The following is a 20,525-nucleotide window of genomic DNA, read 5'->3' on the forward strand; positions in this document are numbered from 1 at the left end:
TTTTGTTATTGATTTCTAGCTCCATTCCACTATAGCCGGAGTCAAACACTATGATTTACGTTCTTTATAGGCTAGCATATGGTGAATTTTTGAAAATCTTTTTAATGTATTTTAAAAGAATGTGTATTTGGTGGTTGGGTGCTTCTAAACGTTTTAATTACGCCAAATGCATTGATCACCTCATTTAAATATTCTGTATCATTGCTAATATTTTGCTTGCTTCTATCAGTTAAGAGAAGTAGGTTAAAATCTTCGAGTATGAAATAAGTCAGAGAGATCAAGACAAATACCATATGATATCACTTATATGTAGAATCTAAAATATGACACAAATGAACTTTTATGAAACAGAAACAGACTCACAGACATAGAGAACAGACTTGTGGTTGCCAAAGGGCAGGAGGGTGGAAGAGGAATGGAGTGGAAGTTTGGGGTTAGCAGACACAAATTATTATATATATCTTGGGTAAACTACAAGGTCCTACTCTACAGCACAGGGAACTATATTCAATATTCTGTGATAAACCATACTGGAAAAGAAAATTTTTAAAAAGAATGTATATATATGTATAACAATCACTTCACTGTGCAGCAGAAATTAACATAACATTGTAAATCAACTATAGTTCAATTAAAAAATTACTACAGTGTTAAAAAAAATCTTCAAGTATGGTTGCAGGTTTGTCTGTTTTTCCTTGAAGTTCTGTAATTTTTGCTTTATAAAATTTGAGGCTGTGTTATTAAGTGTATACAAACTTAGAATTTTCATCTTCCTGTCAGATTAACGTTTTCTTTTGGCTAGTGTTTGAGTGCTGTTTTAAAAATCATCCTTTTGGAATCTTTATATTTTATAAGTTTATCTCATCAGAGTTTTGTTTTTTAAAGCAAATGATGACCTTTGTCTTTTCATTAAAACATTTAGTCCATTTTCATTTACTGTAATTACTGACTTAAATCTAACATTTTACTAATTTCCTTCTATTCTTCCTACCTCTCCCATGTTCCTGTTTCTCTCCTTTCTTGCCTTCTTTTGGATTTATTTTTTTATCATTCTATTATCTTGATAGTTTTACATTCTATTAACTTGGTAGTTATACATTGTATTACTATCCTTTTAGCAGTTGTACTAGAGATTATAATATGCATCCTTAATTTACTAAGTCTAACATAAATTAGTACTTTTATTATTTCCAAGACAACGCTGCAGCCTTAGAACCCTTTAACTTCACCTTTTCTCCCTGACTATCATATGCTATTGTTGTCGTGTATTTTAATTATACTTATTTTTGAACCCCATAAAACATAATTAGAATCATTTTAGATAATACTAATTTAAATTTGTCTTCGTATTTACCCTTTCTGTTGCTCTTCATTCCTTCATTTCTGAGCTTCCATCTAGGATTATTTTCCTTCTGCCTAAAGAATATTGCATTCCTCCCAGCCCTCCAAACTCTCCAACAATTTTTAATTGTTGTTTGTATATTTTAATATATAAACATATCTTGTGGATATATATGTACCTACAAGATTTCATTATTATTATTGTTCATATGGTCAGTGTTTACTTAAATTTTGGTCTTTTTTTTTTTTTGTCTTTATTCCTTCCTGCGTTTCCAGGCTTCCAAGTGGGTAATTTTCCTTCTGCTTTAAGGATACTTTAATATTCCCTTTATTGTGTGTCTGCTGATGACAAAGTCTCTCAAGTTTTTGTTTCTAAAGTTTATTTCATCTCCATTTTTGCTGGCAATTGATGTCTAGATTAGCAGGCATTTTTTGTTTGTCAAACTCTCTAGTTGTATCTGGCCTAACCTCCAATTATCAAGAGAACTACATAGTTCTTAAGAAAATCTTGATGCATAATTTGCTATTTTGGGGTGAACACAAACTCATTTTCTAAAGTTAGGAATTGGAGTATGTGGGGGAATCTTTGCTCAGGAAAAACCACACTCCTTGCCTACCCCCCCACCCCCCAGTTTAGAACAAATAAAATGAATATCAATATTTGGAAGTTTAAGAGAAGCAAGAAGTCACAAAATGCAGTCAGGGAAGTGGGTTGAATTTTCAAGGGGTAGTACCTAAAGCAGAACCCTGGGTGTTTGCTGCAATTCTCCAGGCTTTAAGAATGATTCTTTTTCGGGACTTCTCTGGTGGCCCAGTGGGTAAGGCTCTGCCCTCACAATACAGGGGACCCGGGTTCGATCCCTGGTTGGGGAAGTACATTCGGCATGCATGCAACAACTAAGAGTCTGCATGCCGCAACTGAGAGTCCGCATGCCGCAACTTAGAAGCATCATGAGAGCTACATGGACAAAAATCCTTCCCAGTTCAGAGGAATGAAAGATTACTTTGGGGAAGTAAGGAGGTTAGGGAGGAAAGAATCAGGAAAAAAATACCCCCAGGAGATAGCATTTGAGCTATACCTTTAAGAAGAGAGGGAATTTGGTCATGCCTAGACAGTGACAAGTGACAGGTGGCAAGCTTTCCTGGGAAGCATTGTCCAGGAAGGAATATGCAAGTACTATGTCAGACTGAACTACATGTGCAAAAGAGCAGCGAGAAATAAGAGTAAATGCCAGACTACAGACGGCCTTGAATGCCAGGCTGAGGAGTTCTTTTTGAGACCAAGTGCTCAGCTAAAGCATGTCTGGAACGTTTCTTCAGGGAGGGGAGGGAAAAGGATGTCTATCGTCTATCTACGCATGTATCTATCATCCATCGGGGACCAGCTCTGTGCCAGGCCCTTTGCCAGGTCCTTTATACACAACCTCTTATTAAGTCTTCTAATCAAACTGCAAGGTAGGAATCAGGATCCTTATGTCGCGAAGGTGCCCCCACCCCTTTATCTTTCGTGGCTCCACGCACTGTGTTAAGGACATGACTCGGGGCGTCAGACTGCCCTTTAAGGCAGATTCTTATGTACCTCAGAAGGTGTGAGTGCCGGGTAGAAGATCCCACAGCTAGTGAGAGTGGACCGAGGCCGCGGCCCGAAGCGGTGCCTCTGGCTGGGCACCCGCGCGGCTCCGGGAGACGCGAGCACGCCCCGCCCAGTCGCACGGGATTGGCCGCGGGAGCCCGGCCAGATGAGGGGGCGGGGCCGCGAGCTGGGTCCCGGGACTCGCCCGCGACCCGGAGGCTGCAGGCCGCGTCTAGGCTGAGCGGCCGCCGCTCGCCGCCGGCGCGAGCGCTGCTTTCCAGCATGTTGTGGCGGGGCAGCCAGGCGCTTCGGCGCTTTTCCACCGGCCGGGTGAGTCCGGCCCCGGCGAGCGTCCCGGCTCTCACCCGGGGCTGCTTTCCAGATGCGGAGCTGGCGGAGCGGGCGGGCCGGGCGGCGGGGCTGAGGGTGGGCATCTGTGTTTACTTTGCTAAGGGCCTGGACAACGTTTTTAAAACCGGGAGAGTGAGGAGAAGGGTCCGGGGAGGGTCCTGAACGGGGCTTGTCGAGCGAGCCATTGTCTTCTGCCGGGACGGGGCTGGGGATGTCTAGCTGGGATTGACAGGGTGGAAACAGTTACACGGCAAGGGGGACGGAATCGGCTTCCTTTCCGTTTTCATGTCAATTGTGAAATCCCTGCCTGGTTACGAGATGGAGCCGAGGTACAGGACCAAGACCACCTCCTGGAGGAGAGTGGAATCCAGTCAGCCGGGTCCTCCTCCGCGGCCTGAGAGATTTGAGCGCTCCCGACTGACAAGCAGGGCCCATTCAGATAATGGCACTTCGAGCCGGGGACTGCAGGCTCATTATTCCTGCGCTGCAGGTGTCCAGATTTCTAGGATTAGCAGGCGCTGCAGAAGCAGCCACCCTGGAACATTAGTGAACTATGGTGCAAAAACCGAGCCCTGGCGCAGCCGCGCTCCTTGGAATTGCATCAGCTCTCCAGAAATGGAGTGAAGGAGGACACGTTGCATGTGGCACTGCCTTCGGCACTAAGGGGGCCTGGGGAGAGATGCCTCCCTGCATCTAGGCAGACTCCAAGCTGTTTAGGGAAGAAAAAGTCCACCCCGTGTACATCATCTGTTTTATAGGAAGGGCGTGTTTTCTGTGTTATAAAAGAATTTGCTTTTTGATTCCTCTTGTCTGCTGAAGTCATATGCACAAACATTTCCAGATGTAAAAAACTTGGAGCAGAGAGTAGTCTTGAGTAGCATCAAGAACTGACCCAAAGTTGCGTAAGTGGAAAAGCTTTTGTCCCCCGCATAGCCACAGAAATGAGAATTCGCTTTATCCCATGCAGTCAGTTTTAGTTATTTTGGGAGTATTCACCTTTTTTTTTTTTAAATAAGGAGAAAGAGACCTACTCTGGCAGAGATTTTGCTTTCTCTCCTACGATGTGCTCTGGACTCCTCCTCAGCTTTCTCCTGCCACGTGGCACGTGGAAATCTGGGTGGATGGCACAGAGAGTAAGGGACTTGTGCCTGCCTGTTTTATTGGCCTCCTCTGCCAACACCTTTCATTTAATTGTCTTTTTTGGAGAGCAGAAGGGATTCTTGAAGGATGAAAAGATGTCGATACTGGGGTTACATAAGATTTCAGTAATAAAAGATGAACATCCCAGGTGGCAAATGGCATAAACAAAGACACCCATGTGGGAAAGCACCAGGCATGGTCAGGGGTCAGGGGCCTGAGTTTGCCTCCAGGAATGTATGTGGTAAAGCAGTGCCATATGGCTGGGAAGAAGACAGGTTCCTCAATGGCCAGAAGGAAGACATGGAATAATAAGTGAAGAATTTGGGGTATTTTACTCCATAGAAAATGGAGAGTCATCCTGTGGATTGTGTTCTATAAGAGTTGTTCAAAATCGAACATGGCTGGTGGGAACATAAAATGGTACAGCTGCTTTGGAAAACTGACCATTTTTTATAAGTTAAGTTTTTTAAGTTAAACATAAACCCATCAAATAATCCAGCAACTGCCCTCATAGGTATTTACCTAAGAGAAATGAAAACTTATGTTTGTACAAATACCTACTTATGGATGTTTACAAAGGGATTATTCATAATCACCAATTTAAATATCTTTCAGCTGGTGGCAAGATAACAAACTGTGGTATATCTATCCATATAGTAGAATCTTACTCAGAAAAAGAAAAATGAACTACTGATACATCCAACAACATGGATGAAACTCAAATATGTATGCTAAATGCAAGAAGACAGACTCAAGGGGCTGCGTATCTATATGGGTCCATTCATCTGACACTTTGGAAAGAATAAACCTATAGTGATAGAAAAAGAGATCAGTGGTCATCAAGGGCTGGAGATAAGGGGAGGGATTGACTGCAAAGCAGGGAATTTGGGGGGGATGATGGAACTATTCTTTATCTTGATTGTAACCGTGGTTACATGACTGTGTGTCCAAACTCACAGAATTTTCCACTGAAAATGGTGTGTTTTATTGATGTAAATTGTACCTTAGTCTGAAAAAAATTTTTTAAATCACAGAGCGCTTTTTTTTTATTTTATTTTTATTTTTTTATTATTATTATTTTTTTTTGGGGGGGTACACCAGGTTCAATCAACTGTTTTTATACACATATCCCCATATTCCCTCCCTTCCTTGACGCCCCCCCCTCGAGTCCCCCCCACCCTCCCTGCCCCAGTCCTCTAAGGCATCTTCCATCCTCAAGTTGGACTCCCTTTGTTATACAACAACTTCCCACTGACTATTTTACAGTTGGTAGTATATATATGTCTGTGCTATTCTCTCGCTTCTTCTCCGTTTCCCCTTCACCCCCCGCCCCCTCCCATACCTCGAGTTCTCCAGTCCATTCTCTGTATCTACATCCTTGTTCTTGTCACTGAGTTCATCAGTACCATTTTTAGATTCCGTATATGTGAGTTAGCATACAATATTTGTCCTTCTCTTTCTGACTTACTTCACTATGTATGAGAGATTGTAGTTCTATCCACCTCATTACATATAGCTCCATCTCATCCCTTTTTATAGCTGAGTAGTATTCCATTGTATATATATGCCACATCTTCTGTATCCATTCATTTGTTGATGGGCATTTAGGTTGCTTCCATGTCCTGGCTATTGTAAAGAGTGCTGCAATAAACATTATGGTACAAGTTTCTTTTGGGATTATGGTTTTCTTTGGGTATATGCCCAGGAGTGGGATGACTGGATCATATGGTAGTTCTATTTGTAGTTTTTGAAGGAACCTCCAAATTGTTTTCCATAGTGGCTGTACCAACTTACAGTCCCACCAACAGTGCAGGAGAGTTCCCTTTTCTCCACACCCTCTCCAACATTTGTGGTTTCCAGACTTTGTGATGATGGCCATTCTGATTGGTGTGAGGTGATACCTCATTGTGGCTTTGACTTGCATTTCTCTAAATCACAGAGCGCTTTTGAGTTTGATATTAAAGCAGAATGAATGAGGAATGAAAAAAAACTCCCAGAACTTAACAAAATCCAAGAAGAAAATTAGTTTATAACACTTGCTGATATAATTTTTCCATTCTCTGTCTTAAAGAAAAGGACTTAGAAATATTTAAAGATCTCAGCTTAATGATATGGTTGGATCTTTTTAAGTAGTGCAACTATATATACCAATAAAACCCTCTGCCAATTAGTTTTTTTTTTTGTTTTTTTTTTTGCCAATTAGTTATTATTGTCCGCTTGCAGTGTCTTGCCTGGCTCACTGCTTCTTAATCTCTCCCGATGGTGGGAGCTATTTAGCTCTCACATTTATTTGGCACTCTGTTGCCGAGACCAGCTCGGCGACTCGAAGTGAGTGACGGGTGCCGCAAGCTTGAAGAAAACACAGACACAGACTGAAGAAAACACAGACACAGACTGAAGAGAAAGGTGGGACTGGGGGACTCAAGACCTCTAGGATCAAGAGCCTTGCTGATTCATCCCATGTTGCTTTTATTGGTTTCTTCGCTAACACTCCCAGGTTAATCCCATAAACAATCAAAGGCCTCACATGACTGGGGCAATGATCTTTGTTTGCCTCCTGGGTCCGAGTTGAGCAGGTGTGGATCTGAGCAGGGTGCAGATTTGAGCTGGGCGCGAAGAGCAAAGCAGCCCTGGGGGCAGGAGACCTCTCTCAGTAGGATTAAGGGTCTGTGCCCCACCCCTGTTGGCCCCTCTGCGACTGTGCCTGTCTTAGGTTGTTCCTCCCCTAAGAAATCTTACCCGTCTTTGGCTAACCAGTCATCCTCAGGGCCAAACAGGGTGATATAAGGAAGGCTCTGTGCCCCACCCCTGTTGGCCCCTCTGCGGCTGTGCCTGTCTTAGGTTGTTCCTCCCCTGAGGAATCTTACCCGTCTCTGGCTAACCAGCCATCCTCCAGGGCCAAACACGGTGATATGAGGTGTGCAAGTGAGATAGGGGCTGCGCCCCCAGAGAGGGCCAACCCTCTGCCTATGCCCCCATAGTCTCCACGCCCCGCACCCTCAGCTCCTCCACTGCTCAAGCAGGACATTCTGAATCCCATTGCTCGGCCCACATACTTTAACATTTTCAAGGTTTCAGAAAGACTCCTGAATGTCTTCCCACACTCTGTTATTTAGCTTCCTCTGCCAGTGTCTGGGACAAGCCTGGCTGATGCTCTGGGTTCACAGCCTAGTTCTAGGACTTGGGGTTACTTTATGATCCAATTCAAGAGGTCGGACCCGTCCCTACTTCTTGGAACCAAGTACTGGCTTTATACCCTAGTTCTAACAACCAGGTCCTTAACATGTTTCCTTATTATCTGACTCTCTGCTTTGGCATCTAATTTGATTTAGGACCTTCAAATTCAACTTCAAACCATATTAAATAGTGTATTATGTACTGAACACTTCGTCTAAATCCTCAAGAAATAATAATAATAATAGATATCATTGATATAGGACTTTGTATGCACCAGGCACATATGCTTTACATATACTCATTTAATCTTCATAACATCTCAGTGAAGTGGGTACTATTATTATGCCCATTTTACAAAGCTGGAAATTGAGACCCAGAGAAGTTAAATGACTTTTTTTAGAGTCTCACAGCCAAAAGGAATAAAACAATAAACAAGAGATAAATAGTCCCTGCTTTCAAAGAGTCCATAGGTTAGTGGGACACGTGATTAAACTTGCCTTCAGGTAAAGAATAATAATGGATGGGAAATGTAAATAGGCAATAAAATATGAAAAGGCTCTCAACCAAGCTAGGACAGGGACTAGGTCTTGTGCCTTTAGCGTAGGGCTCCCGAACAAAAGCCCCTGCGGAGGCCAAACAGGTGAGACAAGTGAAGCATTTGGACTGGACTGAGTGAAAGACCACGTTCAGAGCTAAAGGGGGCAGCCCCTGCTCAGCTCTAGCTGACTGTTGCCACATGGGAATGTCGACCATGGCGGACAAACCTGATTTTTTAAGGAGAAGTCAGAAATTCAGCCTGCTAATGTGAAACCTCCTAAAAATCTTATCACAGTTCTTCTGCAAATGCTCTGTGGGCCAAATAAAATCCTCTTGCCAGGCCACAGACTTGCAGCCCCCACCATGCACTGTGCCCAGAGCATGGCAAATGCTCAGAACATGCTTGTTGAACAGATCACGCACACCGCCAGGCACAATTTGGGGAACCGTGTGCCAAATGGTCCTTTAAGAGTTAGGCATCTCACTGTCTCAGAAAAATTTATTTTGTTTTATTCTTTTGTGGAGAGGTCCTTTCTCCCTTCCAGTTCTCACTGGAAACACTGCCAATTCTCACAATTTCTAATGTGGACGACTTTGACCTTATTTTACATCCTGCTTCAAAAAAGGGCTTCAGATCAGCACAGACTCTTAGCACTGGGCCTTTAAGTTTTCTATAGAAGACTGTGTATTTTTTTGAAACCATTGGAGCATAATCAGAGTCCATATTAACTTGCTTCCCGAAGAATTTCACCAGGATGTGGATAACCTGGGAATGCAGTATTTGATAGTTTAAGAAGCAAAAGCTGTATTTCCTGTGAAAGGCTCCCCTAATGCAGAATGTTATCTCTAGAGAACCCCAAGATAATAGCACTTATCACCCGGATTTAGAAATGCTGTGGGTCATTTTATGCCCCCTTCCTCTTTCTCACCAATATAACAAGCACTGATAGTGCCTTAAAGTATGTTCTCTGGTCATCAGCCTTAACCCTTTAATGAATGGCTCTGTCTCCCATGTCAGGACCACTGTGACGTTTCATTAGAAAGTCTGATGGAACTATTTCCCATAATTGACCTGTCAAACTATCACCAAATTTTTCTTTTTAAAAAAAAGGGTGGGGGTGGTAGGGAGACCATCAACACAGGAAAGCCATAGAAGCACATCTGCTGAAGTGAAATAGATGAGTTTGAATCCTGCCTCTCTCCCTTATTAGTCCTGTCCCTGGACAGCTTACTTAACTTCCCTGAGCCCTATGCTTTCTCATTTGTAAACTGGATCACAGTGAGTCTTAAAGACATATGATAAGGATTTGATACATTTTTGTTTAATTAGTGAAAAGGGCTCAATACAGCGCCTGCCTCATGGTATCCTCCCAGTAGGAAAGGTTCCTTATCATCATTTTTATTCACTTGGGTATTACTTGTGGTATAATAATGATAGTAGTTGACATGTATTGAGCATTTACTATTGCCGTACACTGCACTAATGCATTACATGCTTTATACCACTAAATCCTTATAACAACCTTATGAGATAGGTACTGTTATTATTCAGATTATAATTGATGAGGCTGAGCTCAGGATTGCACAGCTGGTATTGTAGACAAACAATGGGACTAGAGTAATAACTAGATTAGAATCTCAGAGCTGCCACTTAGTAGCAATTTGACTCCAGGCTGTATCTGAAGCTCTCTTTGTTTTAATTTCTTCTCAGTAAAATGGCTTTGTTTTCATTTCTTCGTCTGTAAAATGGCTTATTAATGTCTGTTTCTGGGAGTCATTGGGCAATCAAAATGAGGTAAGATATATTAAATACCTGACACATACCAGGGTCTTATTAAAATGTTTGCTCTTATTTCCACCACTTCTTCCTGACCCAAACGCCCCAGGGCAAAATCTTTTTTTGTAGGGGGCAGACACACACTCTGGACAGCAGAGATTTGCAGACTTTAGTGTGCCTGTCAGTCAATGGAGAGCTTGTTCAAGTGCACCTTCCTGAGCTAATAAGGTGCAGAGGCACGATCCAAACTTCCTCATATGCTTTTGAGTTAATGCCAGCTTCCTCAGGGTCTGGCGCAGTAGATTGGGGTGGGGCCCAGGAAACCACATTTTTAACATTTCCTCCCAGCTGATTCTGCCAACACGGGCGATCAGTCCTCAGATCATACTCGGAGAAATAAGACTAAGGTAAAAATATCCCAGTCCAGTTCTTTGGAATTATACTAACATTATAAACTCTTTAAATCAAAAACTCTGAAATTTTCTCAGTTAGAAACTCACCTTTATAGTTTCAGTTTTATCACTAAGCTCAGAAAGTGTTTCAGTGAATGTAGAATTTCCAGAGATACTGACATGATTTCTTTAAACACTGTCTTTCTGGGGGAGTGTTGACTCTGGAATTGAACTCCCAATAACCAGATGACAGCTGAGAGCACACTACATTTGGGTCAGCTCATCCTCTAGGCTCTCATATGTTTTAAGACATAATTTTCAAAGTCTTAAAATTTTGGGCTTTGGTTATGGTAAAGCCAAATTTTGTAAGATAGCCAACATATCGATTCTAATTCAAGCAACAGCATTAATTGTAGGATTTGAAGATAGAATATTTACAGAACATTTTAATATTTTTGATAAGAGGAAATGAAATAGTCACGCCTTATCTGTAGGCAAATTGTGCTGTTCTTACAGAGTTAATCTGTTTATTTGCAAGAATCTGTTGGATGTTGAAGCTCGAGGCTCTTTGGGGATAGAAACTTGGACTAGCCCTGGAAAATAATGTTTATACCAAAACCTTAATTGTGTATTTATCTACTCACTTACAGGGACGCTGTGAACCCGTACACTTTTAAGTTCATGCCTAAAAGGGGCTGCCATCTATGCCCTTAATAAAGTGGTAAATACGGGAAAATTGTTTCCTCATAGTTAGATTTTAACGGTGAAGCTCTACTAATTTAGAATGACTTTCTGGAACATTAATGAATCCCATTTAGATTGAAGGAAAAACATTCTAAATCCAAATCCTGTGGAGCCATATTTTAACATGGAGGAATGAAAGATGGAAGGAACTCTGGGGAGCCAGGGTTGGTTCTTTGCCAAGATGGGAAGCGCATAGGAGATCATGACCCTCTGATTACCTCTACACGAACAATCCTGCATCTAGCCTGCTTCACCTGGTCGCTTTTCATCAGCGTCTTAACAAGCATCAGGCCAACATGTTACCTTAAGCTTTGTGAAAAGGCTTCCTCTTGGGAGAATGTACAGAAGGCATAATTGCTTAAAGACAGTCCTTAAAAATTCAAGTCCTTTAGTGCCATTCTTATCTAGATGGTGTTTATATTTATTGATGATCACTGTATTTTTGTGCATCAGTGTTAATATTCTAAAAAGGAGGTGGAAGAGATGGGCAGTAGTGGCTCATTTTATTTGTAAGTACATTCATGGGTTTTGAAGTCAGACAGCCCTGGATTCAAATCCTACCTCTCCCTTGTTTTGCCAATATGACCTTGCAGATATACTTCATATTTCTAAGCCTTGGTTTTTTCACTCATAAAATGGTACAAAATGGGGGATAAGAAAACAGGATAGGTGTGAGGATTAAATTAAATGAAATTATGTGCAGGCCTCAATTCCCTATCTGAAATCTGTGGGGCCAAATATGGGCTTCAGAATTATTCACATTTGAGAAGTTAATATGATACATAGGACCTTAACATTCAATTTACAGCAAGGTCTGGGATAGTATCAGTAACAAAGCACATTGGCTTTTCTGCAGCAAAATACAAGTAAAGACTGTAAATGGCGTTGTCAGTTCAGGTCAAGTTTGAAGCCAAATGACTGCATTAACTTATAAGAAACCTACGAGGACTATAAAGAACATTTCATTAGTTCAGTTCAGGTTTTGAGACCAAATGAGTTTATGCCACTTACCAAGGATTTTGGAATTCTGGACTATGTGAAAAATATAGAATTTTCTAGTATATAGCGAAGCCTTTAAAACATTATTAAAGCTGTTACTTAAACAGGGCTTTGTGTCAGACACTGCATTAAGCCTAATGCATATTGTCATCTACTTCAATCAGAATTGTGTGAGTTGTTGTTGTTCCTATTTTACAGATGAGAGGAAAGAAGGGGATATAGAAGTTAGTTACTTGCTTAAGGTCACACAACTAATAAGGGGTAGGTGAAAGGGCTAGGTTTTGACCTCAGGTAGTCTAGCTCTAGGATCTGCTTTTGACCCCTATGTTATACTAGATGTTAGCTCTTGGCCTCTTTTGGAGGTGGGATGATTCAGTTCTTATTTCTAAATTGTGGGGCGTAAAAGCCTTGTCGTATTGAAGTAGATCTTGCTTAGAATTACACTCCCTTTAACTATGAAACTTATGCTTATTTGTTAACATCAGGCCTCATTTCATCAAGGAGTTGAAATGCCTTGTAAAAATATATGCAATCCCAATGATTATAGTGAATTATCAAGGGAGTTAAAGCAAAGGGAGAATGAGGAACAAGGAACACTTAGGTATGAAATTATTTTCATGACTATCTGTATAGCATGTAGTCTGAGCTCAGTGTATGCCAATAAATATGTTATTTTGTAGATCTTTGAGCCTTTTGTAATCCTCAAGTCATCATGTATGATTGAAAAAAGAGTGTTTATTATCCATATGTCTTCTATCCATACTAATACCTGTCACTATTGAATTGTTTCGCAGGTTTATTTCAAAAACAAGCTGAAGGTGGCACTTATTGGTCAGAGCCTCTTTGGACAAGAAGTCTACAGCCACCTCTGCAAAGAGGGCCACCGAGTCGTGGGAGTGTTCACAGTTCCAGATAGGGATGGAAAAGCTGACCCACTGGGTGAGTGTATCTTGGAACAACTGGATCAAGGACTCTGCACTGGCCTCCACTTTGCCTGTTGAAAGCCTTCTCAGGCCAAATCTATTTGTGCGGTGGATACAGACTCAAAAACTCTCCCTTCTCTGTGGGCCTCAAAACAAAGATTCAGGCCCCTATTGTACTAAGAGTTTCTCCACTTACCTCCATGGTAATCGCATCAGAGGAATTTCCAAGCATGTGTTTTTCCTGAATTATACTCATGACTTTCCAAAGGTGCTGTGGCTCATCTAGAATAATGTCTGATGCAGAGGTCACACCCAACAATAGCAATTGATGTGGGGTCACAAAGAATACATTTATTGTATTTCAGAACAAATTATAGCTATGGCTGCTTGGCTATTAAGGTAGCTGAAGAAAATAGCCATCCTCAGAGCAAACCTACAATGTGATTCTGATTTGCACACTCTAGTTGTGTTGAGAAAGAGTGCAAGAAACAGTCTCCAGGTAGGGAATAAGAGCTAGCATCTTATGACTTGAATCTTGGCTTATGACTTGAATCTTTATAAATCACTGGTATGATACAATACATTGGTTGGGAAACAATATCTGTGATAACCCTAAAATTTTACATTTTTTTCTTGGAGGAAGCAGCTCTGGGGTTTATTCTAGTTCTTGTTACTGGGGGAATTGGATAAAGGCAGTCAGAAGGTACAAACTTCCAGTTATAAGATAAATAAGGACTAGGGGTGTAATGTACAACATGATAAATATAATTAACACTACTGGGTGTTATATATGAAGGTTGTTAAGAGAGTAAATCCTAAGAGTTATCATTATAAGGAAAAAATGTTTTTATTGTGTATCTGTATGAGATGATGGATATTCACTAAACTTATTGTGATGATCATTTCATGATGTATGTAAACCACATCATTATGCTGTACACCTTAAACTTACACACTGTCGTATGTCAATTATACCTCAGTAAAACCGGAAGAGAAAAAAAAGAGTCAAGCTAAAAAAAAAGAACCTGGGCCAGGAGCACATATGCACATGGATTTAACCACTTGATTTAGAAATTATCCTTGTTTCAGAAAAAGACTATCCCATCCCAGGAAATTCCAAGGGAATCTGCCTCATGAATTCCTACCTGGCTCCAAAGGCAGAAGGGGACAGATTCCCGTTTCTGGGACTACCTGTGTCATCATTGTCTGTTCCCACCAGCTTTGTGTGGGGGATGTTTGGGAGGACTTATATTAGGGGTATCAGATTGGCTGTTGAATAAGGGGGACCTGAAATAATATTAGCTTAAATAAGATAGAAGTCCATTTCTCAAGTTTGGATTGGCCATCACAGCTGTTGTGGCAGCCAAATATTTGTCACAATGAAGGCTCCTTCTGTTTGCTGTTTTGCCATTATCAACACTGAGCTTCCATCTCATGGTCCAAGGTGGCTGCTTCAGCCCCCACTATCAACTCTGCATTCCAGCAAGCAGAGAGGGCAACAGGGGAAGTGCAGGGCAAGCCTTTATTAAGGGCATAATCCAGAAGTTTTATATATTACTCCCACTTGTATCCTGTTGGCTAGAACTTAGTCACAGGTCAAATCTATTTGCAGAACTGGTTGAGAAATATAGATTTTATTCGGGGTGGCCATGTGTTCAGCTAACGTAGAGGAATCCTTGCTAAAGGAGGAAAGGGGGCAACTAAGAGTCTTTGCCGTGGACGTGAACTTCAGAAGAATTGCAGGTGTGTGACTCTTAAACCTCCTTTCCAAGTGTGTCCTGTGAACTGAACTTTTCCCTAGTGCCTGGTCCCAGCGTATGGTTAACAGTGTATGTTCTAAAATCATGAAACTGGTTCTGACTCTGCCACTTGATGTGTGACCCTGGGCAAGTCACTTAAACTCATTAAGCTTAGATCAGTGGTACCCATCTCACATGGATTAAATGAGATAATGTATGTAAAGTGCTCAGCACTGCACCTGATTCCTAAAAGGATCAGTAAGGACAGCGGCTGTTTTTGTTGTCAGAATAGTCAACTAGAGCAGCCAGAAACAGCCCTGGGGCAGCCAAAAACCCATACAGGGGAGCAACACCTGAATGTCTCAAGCCTGTCTCAGTGGAGTGGGTTCTCCAAACGAAGCCTTCTAAGACTCTTCCACCCCATTTTTCTTTCCCAGTCTAACCTTTCACCACTTTTTTGTTTACCACTGTTTACCCATTTTCCCAAATCTGACATTTGAGTTGTTTACAGTTTTTTGAACATTTTAGGAACATTTACATTTTGTAAACATGATTATACTGGTCTCTCAAATTCTCCCAAATGGATTGACTAAAGCATCAGCTTGAAGGCCAGGGCCATTTTAGGACTTGTTAGGCTTTGGCCTTTAGGCTTTGTGGGGGAGGCATCATCCGCTCCAGAGCCGCTGAATATTGATGATTGGATGGGGAGAAAGGAAAGGAAACCAAACCATGCAGGTAAAAAGCCTTAGTTAAGGCTTCTGGATATTGCCAGAAATGTGCTTTCTTTGTGCTGTTGATGGAGAATAAATACATATATACTTAATATATGTAAAGTACGTCGTTAGTAAAAGTGCTATTTTATTATGGAAAAAATGGGCTTGTGCTGTTTGTACTTTGTAGGGCCATTCCATTTCACACAGAGGTAGGATGGAGTCATTCCTTTCAGAAGGGACAACATTTTCCTGAGCAAAGAGCCTGGGATCTGCTTCAGCATGGCAAAACTCTTATGGGGAGCATGTGTTCTCCACTCTTGGCCTCTCTCCTCCACTAAGTTATCTGATGGGTGAATTTAGGAGAAGGAACTAGACAGACTCAGCTCAACTCAGCTACTTTTGAAACCAAATTCCTCCTTGGATGGGACTTGAATCCAGCCACACCTCAGACTGGGATTTGAACCCACGATCCCTGATCTAGGAGGGGACGCCAACCCACTGTCTTTTCATTGAAACCACTTACCTGGTGTCAGGACTTTCTGAAGCTCAGGATCTTTTGCCTCAGCACGGAAAGAATTCAGGGGGAAGCAAAGAGTGAGTTTATTAGCATAGGAGGCTTGAGAGATACAAGCGAGCTGGCAAGGGAGCACAGCCCTGAGACATAGAGGGCTACATTTTTATAGTCAAAGAAAAAATGGGAGGGGCGAAGACCACCTTCTTCCTCATTTTGTAGACATCAAGGCTTATATCTTTAGTTCCTCCTTTGACCTTATGTGGTCTAACTGGGACTGTCATGGCACTATTTAAATCATATGCATGTTTGCAAAAGAGTAGTGATGCTAAAATATGGCAATTCATCTCAGTTTCCATATATTGTCCCCTTTCACCTAGTTTCTTTCCTTTCGCCTATATTCCTATCTTGGCTACATGCAAGAATGCAGTTTTTCTCAGGGTCTGTTATCTTATAGACTTCCCAAGGCCAAATGCAGCTTATATCTGTTTTTCTGTTGTAGTGACCTAAGTAAGTCTGTTTAGTTTCGGAGTGGTCTGGTTGTTGCTTAGCTGCCAGGTGGTCTGGACATTTTCTGATTGCTGTCTAGCTTATGGTGATCTCCTGAAGTCTCTATCTGTCTTCCTCTAGTGGGATTTCTAGCTGTATAACTATCTTATTTTGTCCCTGTCACTCTCTCCATTTATTTTTTGGGATCTGCCTGTTTGATGGAGAGATTATATTCAGTCTACAGTTTGCCCTGTGATAAAAGGGACTTCCCCCAGGAAACAGGCATGGGAAGGATATCAAGGTTTTCCATTTGTGCCAGAAGCTATGTCTTATTGAGGTGGTGATGTTTTGGCATTTGACTCCAAATATTAAGAAAGAAACAAACAAATGTTCTTTAAATGGCTGTATCAGTAATAAAGGTACAATTTTTGATCTATAAAAGAAGCAGCTTCAGTTAAAATCTCAAAATATTGTCTAGCTACAAACTTTTGAGTTGAAACATATTATGTCGTAAACATATAGATAAAATTCACATTAGAAAAATGGGTACATCTTGATAAAGTTGTATCAGATCAAATCCTGGTCAGAATCTAAATTTGTTCTGCTTCATGTTTTATCTATAAATGTTTCATGAAATTACAGTGTGTGAATTCATAGTAATACAAAATTATGGCTAAAACTTTTTTGATGAAAATCATCTTCTCTTTCATGCTCAGCTTTGGCTGCAGAGAAAGACGGGACCCCTGTGTTCAAGTTCCCCAGATGGAGAGTCAAGGGCAAGACCATAAAGGAGGTGGCGGAGGCCTACAGATCTGTGGGTGCTGAGCTGAACGTGCTTCCCTTCTGCACACAGTTCATCCCCATGGATGTAATTGACAGCCCTAAGCATGGTTCCATCATTTATCACCCATCTATCCTTCCCAGGCACAGAGGAGCTTCTGCTATCAACTGGTGAGATTTTTTTTTTTTTAAATAACCAAGATGGGCCCATTTCTATTGCCTGTAATCTGTTTTTTACCTAGGTGACCAAAGAACTAGGTATGCTTGAACAATTTTGAGGTCCTGATTGATTGCTACTGTTGCAGGAACTCGCCTGAGATGTAGAGGTGCTGCCTAAGCCAGAAGAGCGTTTCCCAAGAATGATCTATGGAGTATTGGCTCCACCGGATGTAACTAGGTAGTGAGCAAGCAAAGGTCCTGTGGTCAGACAAGTTTGGTTTATGCTGGGTTTCTTTATCTCAGGACTTAGAGAGTTTACTATGTGCTTTAATGTGAGCATCATAATCTCCAAGAGGGAATCTGAGTACAAAGTGTTCCCAAACTTATTTGGCCGTAGAACTTTTTTTGCGTAGAATATTTCAAGTACATTTCAGGAAATGCTGAATTGCTTGAAATTATCTTTCTCATGGTCTGTCTTCCCCCATTCAGCTTTAAGCCTCTTGAGGGGAGAAAGGACTGTTGTCTACCATTTTTACTGCCGTATGTCCCAGTATCAAGAACACTGCCTGGTATACTATAGGTGCCCAGTCCTATAAGTATATTATACTGTGGGTCAAAGTGGGCCTTTCCCACCTTCTCTACCTTCTCTCCTTTACCTGCTCATCGCCCAGCTGTCTCTTAATGTCAAGTTATCACATAGGCAGAAAATCTACACTTAGTTTAAGTGTGGTAAAAAAGCATTTCATTGTATTTCAAGACCAGTTACATGAATTGATTTGATATCTTTGTACTTAAACATGTATTTTTTTCTCATTTCACATTGTTTTCACATGCAGAATCATTGGGTCAAAGTATATGAATATTTTCAAGGCTCTTGATAACACAATGCCAATTAATTCCTCAATATTTCTGAGAAGAGTGGTCAATTGATTGGTCAGTTGCTTGATTTATGTCTTGCTTGATTAGTAGCTCAGAGAGGTAAAAATGATTTAGGTGGAGAGCATGCCTGACCTACCAGTTCATACTCTATGTTAGCCTGCTCTCCAATATATGTTTATATATGTATTTCCATATATCTGGTTTATGGTATATATTATAAGGTCTGTAGGGCCAGCATTTCCTCTTAGGCTAAATTTACAGAACACATAATACAAATAGTTGAATTAATCAACCATCTTTTGCTTTTTTACTTTTACAATTTATAGACAATCTAGAACTATTTCTAGCTCTAAGTGATGCTTGCACCTGAATTACACAACCTAAGTTAATCATCAGTTCTCTTTCTCACATTGCACCGATCATCCTCTGTTTTATCTTGCATTGTCTTATTCTGCCTAATACAGAGTCAGATGTAGAAACTGGACCTGGGTGGGCAAAATTACTTGATGCTGCAGTAGAAAGCCAACACCTGGGAGTCAGTGAGTGGTGATACTGTTGGTCTCTAATGCCTTTCTGAGTAGACTGTAAGTCACTAGTATGTGTTAACAAGAAAGACTACAGAGATGAGGATGTGTAAAGTAGCAGTACCATTAAAGTTCTGCTTTTTATCAGTGCTGACATCTCCCAACTCTGTGGTAATTTTCACAGTAGCTCCATTCCCTGCCTATTTTCCATTGTAACCACCTTGTGCTTTAATGTCACTAATTCATCACCTTATGATACAGTTAACCAACATTTTAAGTTGAAACTCTTCTTTTCACAGGACTCTAATCATGGGAGATAAGAAAGCTGGGTTTTCTGTTTTCTGGGCTGATGATGGTTTAGACACAGGACCCATCCTTCTCCAGAGGTCGTGTGACGTCCAGCCCAATGATACAGTGGATGCACTTTATAATCGGTTTCTTTTTCCTGAAGGAATCAAGGCCGTGGTCAGTATATTTATGCCATCAAGGAGAATTTAGTAAAGCTTTAAAGCTTTGGAAATGTTTTGCTTTTATTGAGAATTTGCTCCCGTGAATTTGTACTAAAAATAAAAAGCCCAAAAACAAAATTAGATTCTACATTTGCCAGTAAGATGGTATATTGAGGGTGGAAATCTGAACTTTAAAATTTCTTACTCTGTGAATCTGACTGGTTTTTCTGAGAACAGTAATAATCAAGTGGGTAAAGTAGTAATCAAAGTCCTTCATTCATTTTACCAAATATTTGAATCTCCAACCCTGTTTATAATGACCAATTATAAAGAAGTGGCGGAATCTTAAGAAATTTTGCTATGTAATTTGGGATTCCTTCAAAAACATTTAAAATCAGTCTGTGTAATAGGGTGAAATTTGACACTGCTTTATTTGTTCAGATATGCTCAGGATTAAAAGCTCAAAACACGTACACCACAAAGAAAAAATACATTAACCTTGAAAGATACTTTCAATGTCATTTAATGTCTTCTATTGTCGTGAAAATTAAATGACATTTGTGTAAAGCATCTGGCACACAGTAGAGGCTCAAAATGATCTTTATAATCAAAATAGTAGTTTGTGTGCTCAGTGGCATTTATGCAAGCCTGGATCCTGTACCTGGTGAAGTTATAGCCGGAAGTGGGTGAACTGAATGAGCTATAAATTTGACCCTGTCCCAGGTGGCTCCCTCCATGTGCTCTTGTGGAGGTTGGGGTACTTGGTTGTGAGTACTTAGAGGGAAATCTGAGACCTTGAGCTCAAATAAGTCTCCCAGTGAAGGAGAGAGGCTCTCAATTCAACATAAACATGAATGTGGCACAGATGGGGTTGCAGGATGCATCTCAAAGGCAGTCAAACTCATGGACAGGTTTTAGTGTTTTTTTTTTTATTCCAGGTGTCCTAAACTGGAAAGCCACTTGAATTTCTTAAATATAACAATGTATCACTTTCTAGAATCATCATGATGAGCAGAAATAACCCACAATGATGTATTTTACAGTTATATTCCTGAAATTTCCATTGAAACTCCAAGGGGAGATTGAAATTTGTTTAAATAAAGGATCCATTTTTAAAAGTACAGGCTGGATATTGGCAGTAGATAGACTGGGATGCAGATCCTGCTTCCGACACCTACAAGCTATCTCTGTAATCTTGAGCTAGTTACTTTTTCTCCAGCTAGTTGCTTGAGACTTTTTACAAGCCTCAGTTTCCTCATCTGTAAAACAGAACTAATAATATCTGCCTTGTAGGACTGGTGTGGTGTTACAAGGGATATTTTACATAA

General features: G+C 40.9%; 1 protein-coding gene across 3 annotated transcripts in view; it reads left to right on the forward strand.

The window, feature by feature from the left end:
• Positions 1-3,120: 3,120 nt before the first annotated feature.
• ALDH1L2 (aldehyde dehydrogenase 1 family member L2) overlaps positions 3,121-20,525 on the forward strand; it is a 56,872-nt gene continuing 39,467 nt past the window's right edge. For all 3 annotated transcript variants that reach the window (XR_009054686.1, XM_057741615.1, XM_057741616.1), the window contains exons 1-4: positions 3,121-3,244; positions 12,826-12,970; positions 17,123-17,357; positions 19,048-19,213. Coding sequence is in view for 2 of the 3 variants with exons in the window: in XM_057741615.1 (XP_057597598.1) it covers positions 3,197-3,244; positions 12,826-12,970; positions 17,123-17,357; positions 19,048-19,213 (594 nt within the window). In the remaining variant the exon portion in view is untranslated. The remainder of the gene's footprint in view (positions 3,245-12,825; positions 12,971-17,122; positions 17,358-19,047; positions 19,214-20,525) is intronic.

This window comes from Hippopotamus amphibius, chromosome 7, assembly GCF_030028045.1.
Source record: "Hippopotamus amphibius kiboko isolate mHipAmp2 chromosome 7, mHipAmp2.hap2, whole genome shotgun sequence".
NCBI lineage: Eukaryota > Metazoa > Chordata > Mammalia > Artiodactyla > Hippopotamidae > Hippopotamus > Hippopotamus amphibius.